The sequence below is a fragment of the Wolffia australiana genome, chromosome 2, assembly GCF_029677425.1.
Source record: "Wolffia australiana isolate 7733 chromosome 2, ASM2967742v1".
Taxonomy (NCBI): domain Eukaryota; kingdom Viridiplantae; phylum Streptophyta; class Magnoliopsida; order Alismatales; family Araceae; genus Wolffia; species Wolffia australiana.
In genome coordinates, this window is record NC_135836.1 from 9,744,500 (window position 1) to 9,757,923 (window position 13,424).

General features: G+C 36.8%; 2 protein-coding genes across 4 annotated transcripts; one reads left to right on the plus strand and one right to left on the minus strand.

Moving 5' to 3' along the window:
* Positions 1-1,641: 1,641 nt before the first annotated feature.
* Positions 1,642-8,265, minus strand: PRMT7 (protein arginine methyltransferase 7). Its single transcript, XM_078592015.1, has 14 exons — positions 7,859-8,265; positions 7,551-7,770; positions 7,352-7,477; positions 6,981-7,145; positions 6,799-6,917; positions 6,629-6,729; positions 4,975-5,246; positions 4,166-4,402; positions 3,360-3,433; positions 3,139-3,232; positions 2,888-3,037; positions 2,715-2,789; positions 2,038-2,134; positions 1,642-1,952 (listed from the first exon to the last, which is right to left on the minus strand). Exons 1-14 carry the CDS (start codon positions 8,263-8,265, stop codon positions 1,816-1,818), a joined length of 2,274 nt encoding a protein of 757 aa, XP_078448141.1. The 3' UTR covers positions 1,642-1,815.
* Positions 8,266-8,277: 12 nt separating this feature from the next.
* On the plus strand, positions 8,278-13,071 carry HINT4 (histidine triad nucleotide-binding 4). Of its 3 annotated transcripts, none has more exons than XM_078592017.1 (7): positions 8,278-8,422; positions 8,523-8,569; positions 9,963-10,039; positions 10,548-10,614; positions 11,087-11,164; positions 11,335-11,427; positions 12,865-13,071. In XM_078592017.1, exons 1-6 carry the CDS (start codon positions 8,345-8,347, stop codon positions 11,417-11,419), a joined length of 432 nt encoding a protein of 143 aa, XP_078448143.1. In that variant the 5' UTR covers positions 8,278-8,344; the 3' UTR covers positions 11,420-11,427; positions 12,865-13,071. The 3 variants fall into 3 exon arrangements, with proteins under 3 accessions (XP_078448143.1, XP_078448144.1, XP_078448142.1); XM_078592018.1 differs by lacking the exon at positions 12,865-13,071 and adding an exon at positions 12,698-12,851; XM_078592016.1 differs by lacking the exon at positions 12,865-13,071 and having other exon boundaries at positions 11,335-11,587.
* Positions 13,072-13,424: the final 353 nt, after the last annotated feature.

The following is a 13,424-nucleotide window of genomic DNA, read 5'->3' on the forward strand; positions in this document are numbered from 1 at the left end:
TATATTTTCAATGTTGTTTCTGATCATTCATAAATTTAAGTAGTATACCTCTTTTCTAAACATAAATTTTCCTGTCTCTAGTAATTTATGCCTCTCAATGCATCAGCTCTTTATGGTTTTGATACTTAATTAGTATCTCAAATCAAACTCTGCTTATATGCATCTATATTTCTCTCTTTATCCTTATCACAATCTTCCTATCAATCTCCAATAAAGTTCAGGGGTTTGATCATAAATACCTTCCTAATTGGATAAAACTGGATCAAATCGTGATCACTCCTCGAATTATCGCTCTAGTGTTACGATCAAATCATGATCAAGCATGAGAGATCTGATTGGACCAGCTGATGAATTACAATCTGGGGCTTAGTGATTTATTTTTTATACAAGCATGTTCATACATGATCAGAAACAGACCTCTGTCTCATCATTGTTTGCCTTCTGCGCACTTCAATCTGCTCTCCCCTTGCCAGCGCCATTTGCCCTAATTGTGCCACTTGGAATCTTCAAATTAACATTTGAATAATTCATTCGATCAGTGATCATGATCAGACTGATCTAATTGATTTGCACATAAGATTGGATGACCATCTTGACCCTTGAACAATCGTAATTATTGATCGGGTCCACTATGATCCAATTGGATCCCCACCCCCAGTCTCTATAACTATGATTTTATCTCTAATATTGTCTCATATTCTTTCACTCAATCTACGGTATATCTCTACTATTGTTTTCTGTGAGGAATTCTCTAGATCCACATGAGTGAACCCAGTAGAGTATATAAATGACGTCTCAGATAAGTTCAGTTGAAGAACTAAGTAGAGTATCCAACCATTGACCCTTCTATGAATCTATTAATCAGTAAATCTATCCATTTATATGTATACACTCCTACCAATTAATGTAACTTTTTCTTCATTGATCAATATATTCAGCCTGCTCAATGAATCAATCTCAGAATTTACCAGTATATAAGAATGAATCTACCTATGAAATCACCTTTCTGGATACAGATATATCCATCTATTTCTTCTATCAGTCCATATATATCAAGCTGACAATATAATGAATATCTACATATCTACATATCAATATCTACACCCAAAGCTGAATGCCAAAATATAACTTCTATGTGAAATAAAAAAATCATTGTAAAATGTGATTTAGGTAAGACAGGGGAAATATATTTTATAGTAAATTGAATGTAAGTTGACTACTCTTTTCCCCCGAAGTTATTCGTGAACATTGTTCCAGTTGAAAACTAGTGTTTGTGTTCATTTGCAGCCGTTCGCATGTTTGCCAATGAACAAAATAAAACTTCCAATCCCGAACTACCTCAAATCATACCTTGGAAATGGGATGTGATTTCCTTCCAATCTGCTAATCCTAAACTTTAAACCTTAACTATCTTCTGCACAACCTCAGGTTCTGCATAAGTCCCCACCAGAATTGACTAAGTGATCTTCAGATTCAGATTGTGTAACCTGCTTTCGTAACCTTCCTGAGGTTATCCAATTTCCATTCGTCACCTGCTGGAAGCTTCATGCTTCCTGAGTAATCACCTTGCACACTGAAAGAAAGCACTCCATGCTTTCCTTTTTTTCTAAAGTCTTTTCTTTGTACTAACTTCTTTCATCGTTTGATTGGTCAGAGATCAGTTTTCACTGCAATATCATCATTTTACAAGAGTGAGTTATTGAGATTCACATATCAGCTAAATCTGACCAAGAGTTTTATCACACACGCTAAGCAAATAAAGACAATGAACACGATACAGACGTAGTGGTGAATGGTTTCATTCTTACCCGTGCATCAGAGAGAACATCTCACAAGGATCTCTCCATTGGATGGGTCAAAGCATGCCTCCAGGGCATCTGAGAAGGTTTGACCAGCGTTGACCTGCACTGGCTTGTTTAACAGCTTTACGCCTTGTTTCCAGAGCCTGTTATCTGAGGCCCAAATAGAGGGAATATGATTAAGGTTAGGGTTTAAAATCTCATTAGAATGCAAATGAGAGCGTCAACCGCCACTGACCTGGCCCGGAGGAAATGGCAATGGAATTTTCATCGTCTAACACCCAGTCCATCCAAAGAACAAACCCATGGCATACTCCCTGTCTATTGAACTTTACCTGAAAGATGCAAGTTTTGTGAACTCTAATGAGAGAAAGAGCAAGAATGGCTTCAAACTTTTCTTCATCTTTCTATCAGTCTATCCACCTTTCTATATATATATACTTGTTTTCAAGAATAGTTAAATTTTTTCTTTTTGAAGAAAGAATAATTAAAATTTATTAATTCTGTTCAACTGAGAATGCCACAAGAAAACAGGAAGAACAAAACTTTTCTGTGATCTACTACCACATTGATCGAGTCTCCCAAAAAATGGTAATATTGCATACGTATGATTGATTATTTCTGAAATTCGATCTGATTCGAGGTCGGCAGGGTCATGAAAAAAAAATCTGTGACTATATCCATGATTGTATCCATCTTTAAAAGCTATTTTTCATTAATCACAATTCTAAATTAAGAAATCAGAAGAACAGGACTTTCAGCGATCTGCGTCCACATTGGGTGAATTTCAAAAAAAAATGTAATACAGCCCATGGAGGATAGATTATTTTCAAAATTGGATTAGGTTCGAGGTCATAATGGTCATCAAAATAAATAAACTTGGGATTGTGTTTTATTCATTGATGAGCTAAGCACCTTGACTTTCCAAGAACATGGCTGCATACAACCGGAGAAATTGAACTCTGTTATTGGGAACGGGTCACTGAGCCACTGAAACAGATAAGATTGGGGAAAATAAAATTATTACTTGAGATTCAACATCAATAATTCAACATCTTGGATGAAAAACATAGAAATTTTCATTTTACCTCAGTCTCACCACATTGCCAAATACTGTAAGGAAGACAAGGACTCTCCTTGCCAGGGCTCAGGTCACCACATGCCCCAAGGACATCATTTACAATAGAATGGTCAAAACCTTCGATCTTTCCAAGAGACCGGCGACTATTCCACAAATCCTGCACAGTAACTCAGAGATAATGAATGTAAATATAAATTGTCGTACCTTACATATGAAAAAATTATGAGGAATCTTAGTTATAGCTATAGAGAGGCTAACCGGAAGGGACATGGCGCAACATTTCAAGATTCCTTTTGAAGGGACTATGAGAGCATCTTCTGAGAGAAAAGAATTGAGTACATTCTTTTCCCTCCTGCAGAAAACTTTGATTAGAAAGCTTTCATGACAAGCCCAATAAAAATCTTAGTTAATCTTAAGTGAATCTGACTCATCGAATTTCAGACTAGAATACTGGAAACAAACTAATATTTCTCACTTACCAAAACCTTAGAGCCTGCCATGGGAGCATAGCTTCACTTCCGCAGTAAAATGGCTCCGCCAACAGGAGATCAATCTGAAGTACCAGAGAAAGATAATTGGTCAAATTCATGTCCTGAGACAGCCTAAGAGAACATAAATTCAGGAAGGGTTAGGGTTCGGCATCCAATACAATCTGTCTTCATCATCCCAGTCATTCAGCCGTTGCTAGGATGACCTGGACAATGATGACAATGATGGATAAAGAGTACAATTGGTGCATTTTTTCTCTCCCTCAACTCTCTCAACATCCAACAGTACGATGATGATGAGTTCTTGCCCCCTAATCATTCCCATTCTTCCTTCTACTCTGGAAACATCTATACTTCTCTTCTCTTCTCTGCTCCCACAACTCCCTTTCATTGGTATTGTTAGATATTGGAAAAATCAGTCATTTTGGATACTTGATCATTCGAGGATTACATTGAAGATGATACCCCCCCAGGGCTGTATCATCATCATCATTTTCTAGCCCCCCTGGGGATTCATATTTTCAAGGAGTGATGTACTTTTGGAAAAGAATAAGACGCAAGGGGAGCCATCAACTAATGGTCGATAGAGAAAGATAATTTAAAGAAACTTTGAGGAAATATAACAAATAAATGTTCATCAGGATATGATCTTCCTGGAGTAATGAAATTTTTGAAAAGCAAACGGTATTTCCTTCTCCATCAATACGTATTTTCTCGAACAGGATAGTTAATTCCAAAAGAAAATGCGTTAAGTTAGCCAAAAATAAGAAAAAGCGATGATTGGTAAAGAGTTTTACTTTTCTACCAGAAAGATCATCAGAAGTTAAGCTTGCCGCTTTGTTTCCAATAACTCTGATCCGATCCCTAGATATACCATTAAGATGAGACACGGCATCCAAATATCTGGAACCTAGCCCTCTAAGTCCTGGAAGCATTGAGATAATATGTGATCCTTCTGAAAGTTGAGCAGCAGCGAGAGTCAAGAAAATACTGTCATCAGCGATCACGCATACTGGGGCAGATTTTTTCCGAATCTGCAGGCCATTTGAAGAAGAGTGTGTAATAAAATAACAAAAAAGGTATTCCAGAAGAGATATAAAGACATTGGATCAGTTTCATTGATTACGTCACATCTATTATTCATAAAATATTAAAATACTAGGGGTTGAGCTGTAATTCTTACAGAACTTTAGATTATATACCCATCAATAGACCTTCTTATAATTTAATTATCTCCGTGAATGGTCAAGTTGGTATGAACCAAGAAAATTGACACGTTGCTTTCTCCCAAAATTACAGAGTACAATCCTAAACATGTTACAAAATAATATGGATCAGAAAATGCTTCAAATTCACATTAACCACGCAATCATTTCAAATTAGCAAGGAAAATGGCCAATTCTAGAGGCAGATTATATTATTTGATCCAATATTATGTTTAAAACAGTGTTATAAAAAAGTCTTTGAAAAACTTGAGTGGGAAGGCAATCGCCAACATTACTTAATTACAAATCAACATGTGTCGCAAAGTTTTATCACACTGATAGATAACATACATAAAAGTTAAGCATAAACGCCTAACACATTAACAAGCATGAGGTCGTACCTGATTTCCTAACGCTTTTAAAATGGCTGATCGCCAAATGCTGTCTCCATATATTCCAATCCTCTCTGGAGATAATATAAGTTTGGTTTCTGCCATCCTACATTCTGAATTACTGAAGCTTGAAGCTCGGGTATCATTTTCAAAACAATATGAGATACTAATTTCATCGTGGGATGACTGAAATGTTATTTCCTCTTCGTTAGATAATGGAATCCCTGTTCCATGTGTAAACCAAACACACTGCCTCCAGTGATCACACCAAACCTTTTTATCTACAGAAAAATCAACAAATATATGCATAAATTCAGAAAGGAATAAGGCATAAACCCCGTATTGAAAAAATTCATCTCCATCAGCTCTTGGACGCAGCAGAAACTCTGGGAAAGACGATAATACAGGTAAAACCTTCATAATCCAGGCTTATTTTAATAAAGGATAAAATAAAATGATCATGATATTGGAGGACATTTGAAATAAGGAGCAATCAAGAAACAGAAAAATGTGATACATAAAAAAAACTCCATGTGACATATGATGCTACCAATCCCCGGATGATGTGTCAAAGAAATATAGAGTTAAATAATGATGTGACACAAAGAATATTTAGTACTCTTAAGTTTTGTACATCAAAACAGCAATAATAAACTAAATCACAGGAGCATTCAAGTGCATCTGCGTAGGAAATTCAAAAACTCAAAGGGCAATTAGTCCCTAGTTTTTCTATGTTGGCTTCATAGGAGCTCTGCCAAGGCAGTCAAAAGCTATTTCTCCAGGATGGATGGTGCACCCATTACTTAAATTGACCAAGCTAAGCTGGCTCACGGGCAAGAAGATGACGAAAACCTTTAAAATCATGATGGACTATGGAGTACAAGGCTTTCACCCCAAGATCTAAATACAAATCCAGGAATAATTAAATGAATTTTTAATAAATAAAACATACCAGTGCCCCTCCTAAAGTACACGGATGAGATTTCAATTCTCGGACAGGTATGGAAGCACTGAGGTTCTCAATTTTTCTCATCATAACAATCAGATTTTACTTTGTAATAATCAGATCTCCCATGGAACATATTTAATCTATACCTATGACCATAAGTACCTTAATCCCAAATCCTTTTAGCATGGAATTATACTATAGGAAAGCAACTAATGTAAAATTCGTACTAAATGTATGCCCGCATAATTAGGATACGTCCAACAGATGACTTTGGCATGTATTCCAAACTTTGAGACTGCATTCGACACTCTTCATTTTAAGTTTTGTAATTTGTTAGCTTTTTTACAATCTCAAAGCCGACAATGAAGAATTTCATTCACCTCCAAAAGGAGTTACTAGAATTAAGGAAGATATTTATTATCTTCCTTAATTTGAAATAACACGAGCATTCAGATATGTATGGTATTGTATTTCTCTTGCTATCATTTACCGGGATGGGTTATCCACAGCTGTAACTCGCTCTTTTCTCTCCAGCCCAACCTTCAGTATTGTCTTAATCAACATCACAGATGATCTTGTTTTTCACATGATCCCCTCACACTCGTAAATCACGTCATGATCAAATGAACTAGACAAAAATAATGATGATATGTGGAGGCAAAAATTGACTCAGAAAAGTAGTCATTTAATCAATGAATTGAAGAATCAATTCACCAGTGATGGATCTTTCTTCATTTGAAACCTTGTGAGAACCAACCCAAAGAGGAGCTGTTGAATAAAAAATAGATCCTTCATCGTCAAGCTGAAGAACCCACCTGAACAGTAATTTAAAAAATGGTCACTAAACAGTAATTTAAAGTACGAAAGGTTCCAACGTTTCCTACCATGAAATCACTGCATGAACCGTTCCGGAAGCGGTAGCCTTAATATTAATATTGCTCTCTCTGTGACTCTCTGGCCTATGCCACAGTTCAAAGTCAAAAACTTTGAAGGGCTCAGACAGCTGAAAAGAAAATAAATTTAAAGTTGGTCCTCTAGTAAAAATCAAACAGATACAACCACATACCAATTTTAGTTCATCAGATAATGCATCACAGCGCATGGCATACTGTTTAGGGTTCACCCTGATAAAACTCTCCAGGCCCTCGGGAGCAAGGCGCATTCCGTTTCGAGCAATTATCTCACTGGTAGGTAAGTCATGAAGCTTGTGAAGGAATTCACTTTCAACGAGCTGTTACAAATAATCGCAAAGAAAGCAAGTTGCACATTATGTTCAATATCATAGGGAGCCCTAACAATCAAATATATTATCATCACAGACACGTGCGAATATTGAAAAAAATTGTTTGTCCAAGAAGCTATAAGAAAAAAAAAACTATATTTATGACATGAATTTCCGGTTTCCATCGGGTCTTCAGAAATGAACGTCGAAAATACCTGCCCATAAATCGTTGCCCGATACGGCACACTCTTCGGATGTTTTACCAGCAGCATGTCATATGCATGTTGTAATGAAGGTATCAGTCCTTCACCTAATAATTCCGAATCAAGTATTTCACTCACCTGAAAATATAACAAGTAGATGTGATTCAAGGAAACAAATTATTCGATACTTTCACATTTATGTAGAAATTACCACCACATCTGCCGGGCAAGGAAGGTCCGAACCAACCCGAAGTTCATCAGAGCGCTTGTGGAAGAGCTTTACTTTCGTCTTTAAGCGATTCGCCTGCAGAACCTTCCGCATCAATTTTCCCATGGGAAGGTACGACTCACAAGCATAGACAATTCCTTCATCGCCGCCGGACTCCGCCATTGCCTCCGCCGCCATCATCGACAGCAATCCTGTTCCAGCGCTGGACAAACAAACGAACAAACAACAGAGAAGTTTCCAACGATTCAGAGGGAAGAAACTCAAGGAGGATTTACAAAACGACTATTAACCCTATGTCAAGGACGCGGCACGGCCGAGTGATCGTCTTCCGGATCGCCTGATGAAAAGCTTCGTTCCTGCTTGAATCGTTCAGCATATCCAAGTACGACGTCGCTGCCAAAAGCGACGTTGATTCCTCATCTCTTGCTGCGTCGATGACGATCCACTCCGTCTCGCCGGTGATTGGATTAACCTTCAACTGAAACGTCGATTCTGGAGAGATTGTCGACATTCTAAGCGAGGATCGGAGCAGGGAGGGGAGGACCGGCAGCGGCAGCGCCCTCGGCAAGAACCGAACTGTCATGAAGTGGCGGGAAAATCTACAATTCAAACGGTATTTAAAGTCGATCGGGTTTAGTCTAGAAACCGACGACCGTTGAATCATTTTTAGCCGTCCGATTGATATCGAACAGCCCATATTGAGGAAATCTCGAGGATAAGTTGTCGTGGGGAGCAAGCAAGAGAGGGAGAGAGGAGACTCGGAATCGGCGGGGGAGATGGCAGGATTGGGGGAAAGGCAGTGCGTGTTTTGTCAGATTGCTCAGGCGTCGACTCCGACAACTCTTCTCTATAGAGTCAGAGCAGATCTTCCTCTCGAGAAATCCTTTTCTATCAATTGTGATGCTTCGGCCTGGAAACATTTGTTCAAATAATTACTGTTTTAGGAGATTCCAGGATGACAGCATCGTGGCCTTTCCCGATATCGACCCGTCGGCTTTCAGGTGAATTTCTCTTGATTTTGTTTTATTTTCCATTTTATGGTTTTGCCTTCGTGATTTTTGGGGGGGTTTGATTGTAGTAATCCCCACGGAGTCCTGAAATATTTCTCCCTGAGGATTTTAATTACTCCAATTATTTTCATTTCTCGACGCGCCTTTTATCCTAATGAAATCATGCTATCAGACGATTGGAGGTTCTTAGTCTTTCAACCGTCCTGCATGTCCTTCAGATCTTGAAGTTTTTATGGGAGTATTTAATCATTAGGGTACTCTATGAATAGAGGGGGAAAGTTTTCACGTTTCGAAAGTCATTTAAAAATAAGATGAGACAAGCATACGCCTGAGATGATGATGCAGTTTTTGTCAAGTAATGAATGTTTTTACACCAACCAAGTAACATTTGTAAAAAACTGTTCTCAGGTGGGCCAGTCAGATTCTTGATTTATTGGATACAGGCACTGCTCTGGATCATCAACTGGGATTGTTTTCTGTTTTCCCTATGCTGTAGTTTGATTTTGGGATGAGTTTTGAAAAGTTGGTATATCTTCTAGGGATAACAACATACTGGCCTCTCCGTATGTTATCATTTCATTAGAAATCAGAGTTAACCCTACCATTTGAGTAGGCAGATGTTTTATTCATTGGCTAATTTGGGTTTTTTTCTCATTTTCCCTTTGTGTAGTTTGATTTTGGTATGCCTCGAAAGGTAGAAATATATCCAGGGATTGTAGCTTTCTCAGATTTCTATCCTTGCATGAATTCTTACTGGCCACTTTGTATGTTTACATTACATTTATATTTACATTACCTTTGAAATCAGATTTCAATCATTGGAGAAAGTCACTGGTTCATCCTTTCCATCGTGTATCATATCTATTGTGTAAATTTTCATGCCGTAGGATATCATCATCAGTCTCGGTTCTTTTTAGGGACGTTTATATGCGTTTTTTTTTGGGGACAGGAAATATATCATTTCTTGCCTGTCATCTTTTTCATCACATGAATTATCAAATTAATCATGCCTGTCCAAATGTATGTTGTATTTAGATATTGGTCTCCTTTTTGGGATCATATCTTACGCGTACCCAAATGTATGCCATATTAACTAGGTTGAACCCCACTTAGGATCCAATTTTCTTGTGGTTCTTATCGATGTCATATTTCTTTGATTCTTTTTTTTTGAAATATCATATTTCTTTGATTCTACAAAGACAACTTGATGTCAAACCTTGTTTGACTTTTTTTTTGAAGAAAAAGATGGAATATCACCCAAAATTGGGAATACTTTGTTTGATTTCTTGCAAAACGTTCTTTAAGTTTCTTTCCTCTATCTTCGTGGACTGTATAATTAAAGTGAAATCTTTGTCTTGATTTCTTTTTTCCTCTCACATCGTAGGCATTATCTGGTCATTCCTAGACATCATATTTCAACTGTCAAGAATCTTAAACAAAGCACTGAAGATTATGAACTTGGTATGTATCCCGACTTAAAGGCCGTTTTTTTTCACTGTTTTTTACTTTACCTAAAATTGGGAAATTCAGGTTGGGCTAACCCTTTTACTTAGTCAATCGACTGTATTCATCCTGTGTTTGAAGCATATTGATGTCGCACAAGTATATTTTCATATGGCCCAGTATAACTATTCAATGTTTTTATCCTTGTACATCTCATACGTCAGATGAAACATTGGATCTGGTATCTCACGACATTATAGGGGCTTAACATTGGTAAACCAATCAATTTGCATAAAATACTGATAATAGCTGAAATAATTGAGCATGTATTAGCATTCCAGTTCCCTGACTGGTAGGAGTGTTGGAAAAAAAATTTGTTTTATTGGATGGTTTTTTTTATAAATCGTGATAAGATAAATACTTTTATTATAATTTTTGAATAATTATGAGTTCCAGTTTTAGTGTTTTGATCAACCTTGGTACCAGATTGATTCCTTCATCGGAGTTTATTTGTTGAAATTTCCAGTGAAACATATGCTGAATGTTGGAAAAAACCTTCTCAGCAGAGACGCTCCATCTTCCCAGAGCTATAGGTACCTGAATCGAATCTGCTCTGAAGTCGTTTTTATCATTGTGCCCTTGTTATTCATCATACTAATACCCATGTTTTCCTTTTGAAATTTTGGATTGTGAAACTCTATTCTGGTGAGTTATTGGTTTACAAAGGATACCTTCTCTGCCTTTTCGTCTGTGGGAGTTACTGACGGATTTCTTCTTCACAGATTTTTCTTTGTGAAGTCTGGCATGAGTAATGATAAACCCTTACATATACACTTAGATCCCTGAAGAATCTTGGGTTGAATTTTCTTGTGTTAGTCAATGCCGGATTATGTGGCAGGAAATGAGAAATTCTCTGATAAAGCTCATCATTCATACCCATCATGCTTTGAATTATCACGTTATAGTTGAATGCTGAATCTGGTTAAATTTGAGAGTTATATGAATAACATGATCTATGTCTTTCTATAAAGATTTTTCATATATTTTAGTTTGGAGCCTTCGCAGATTTGGTTTCCATGTCCCCCCATTCAACAGTGTTGACCATCTCCATCTTCACTGTCTGGCGCTGCCCTTCGTCCCCAGGTAAGACCTACCTCAAGTTTCTTCAAATATATTTTACTTGTGTCAAGTTGAATTGTATTTGTGTTAAAAATAGTAATATAGTTTTGTTTAAATTTGTGGACTCAAAAAACTTGAAGCGAAACCGGTTTATCAATATTCGATCATGATGCTAGAAAAAGTAATTCTTACAGATGGAGAGAGATCAAGTATGTAACCTTGGGACCTTTGCCTGGATTCATGGAAGCACAGCGGTGCTTGGCAAGGATAAAGCCTTAGCATAATGGGTATGACTGGCCATTTCCATTATTCACAATTATACTGGTAGTCTATTGAAGCAACTTGCCTCGTCACAATTTTCAATATTTTTACAATATTTGCAAACTTAAGGAGGTGAGTAACTTGTGTCTTCAGAATTTTTTAAGTTAAAAAAAATATTACAGCGAAGATCTTACTCTCAAAGTGTTTTTCTCTCTTAATTGAAGAAATGTTTCAGTTCACCAAGGTTTGACAACTCAACATAGCGTAGGCAATAAAGTCTAACTTTTATAATTCATAAAAAATATCAACGTGAACAGTCTGGATCAGTGGCATAGAAAGGAAAGGTTAATTTCAGTTTTGGGATGTTAATTTGGGCTTCATCTTGGTTTAATTTATTTGTGTAGTCGGTCAGAGTAATATTATTGTGGAACTATGATCATTCTTGTTCTTTGAGTCTACCTTGGTAAGGTAAAATGATTAGGTTGGGACAGCCAAATGACTGTGCCCAAATTTAATCCAACCTACAGTTGGTTGTCTCTGGACACATCCAAAAGGGCAGGTAGGTGTCAAGCAAAGCTGACCCAATTAGATGGGCAGTTCTAGGGTTCGCTCAGCTGGGCTGGTGAGTGTGGTCATGTTATCAAACCCATTTGGCATAATAACCCTACAGTCAAATTTTAATTTGTTGTTTTTCATTAAGCCCATTGCGCCAAAAAAATAACTTAAGATTTGTTCCTTTGGTGAATAAATAGGTACTTAATAACGAATGAACTGTACGTCACAACTGATGTTCCCTATCGTAGAACATCATAACAACAAGGAGAATCACATATGTTAATACTGGAAAAATACCTCAACAACTGGAAAAATCATAAAATACACATGTTCATGTATTTCAGTTTCATGTCTGTAATGTCCCGACTATCATTCCAGTCTGGGATGTCGTTCTAATGTTTTCCTAGAATTTTTATAATTTAAGGACATCATTATGATGAATTTTTAATAATTCAAAGTAGGTGGTATTTGTTTTCAAATTTTTTTTATCTGCTACCAATATGGAATTTGATCGATCTCCTGATCCGGCCCCACGCTGGCATAATCACTCTGTGAAGTCCGTTAAGCTGCCGCTATACCAAAACACCAAGTCGTTTTCCTTTGACGTGTCTAAAAACTATGGCCCTATTTACTTTTTGTGTTTTTAATGATGGTTAATTACGATATTAGTTCTGATTTTTCAAAATCCTTGATAATTACTATAACTACTTAATTGCGTATAATATTTGAATAATTTTTCAGAATCATGATTGGTGCCGCGTCTTTTTTGGACATGGTGAACTTCTAGTTTTATTATTGTTTTCATCAAGCATGTCATGTAATAGCATCCAATTAGACTAATACACTTCATTGACATTAAATCTGGGACATCATTTCTTCACCCTGATTGCTACTTGTACATCCATCAGCAACCATCAAGCCCTATTGTTCGAAGCTATCATCAATTTATGTTGGACTTCTGAAGTGACTGATCAATCCCTGCTTTATCTGATGTTATAAATGTAATGGACACTCAAAATGATCCTTATGGTGATTCATTGAGTTATCCATCAAGATGTACATATGCATGAATGATAGTCCTCCAATGGACAGTCTAAGGCCCATATGGCTCACAACATCCTTTTAGCAAATAAGAAAAAAAAATAAACAAAAACTTTGGATGCAAATTTTTACATTTCTCAACATGGGAATGGTGGATTTATGCAATAGGAGTCATGCACATACTACGATTATGAACTGAACTTTGGGTTTAATAGGGTCATTGATTAGCACTTGAAAAGTTTTAAATTTCATAATCATCATTCCCTAGAAAGAGGATCCTTACTCTTCACTAGCTTGATGTGCTTTACGTTGAGAAAAGGTTTTTAGAAATGTATTTATCAAATTCAAAATCTAATGTGATAATATTAAATGAAAACATTAATTTTCAGAGGCACAACATCAAGTGAAAAATAAATGTCTTTAAGTG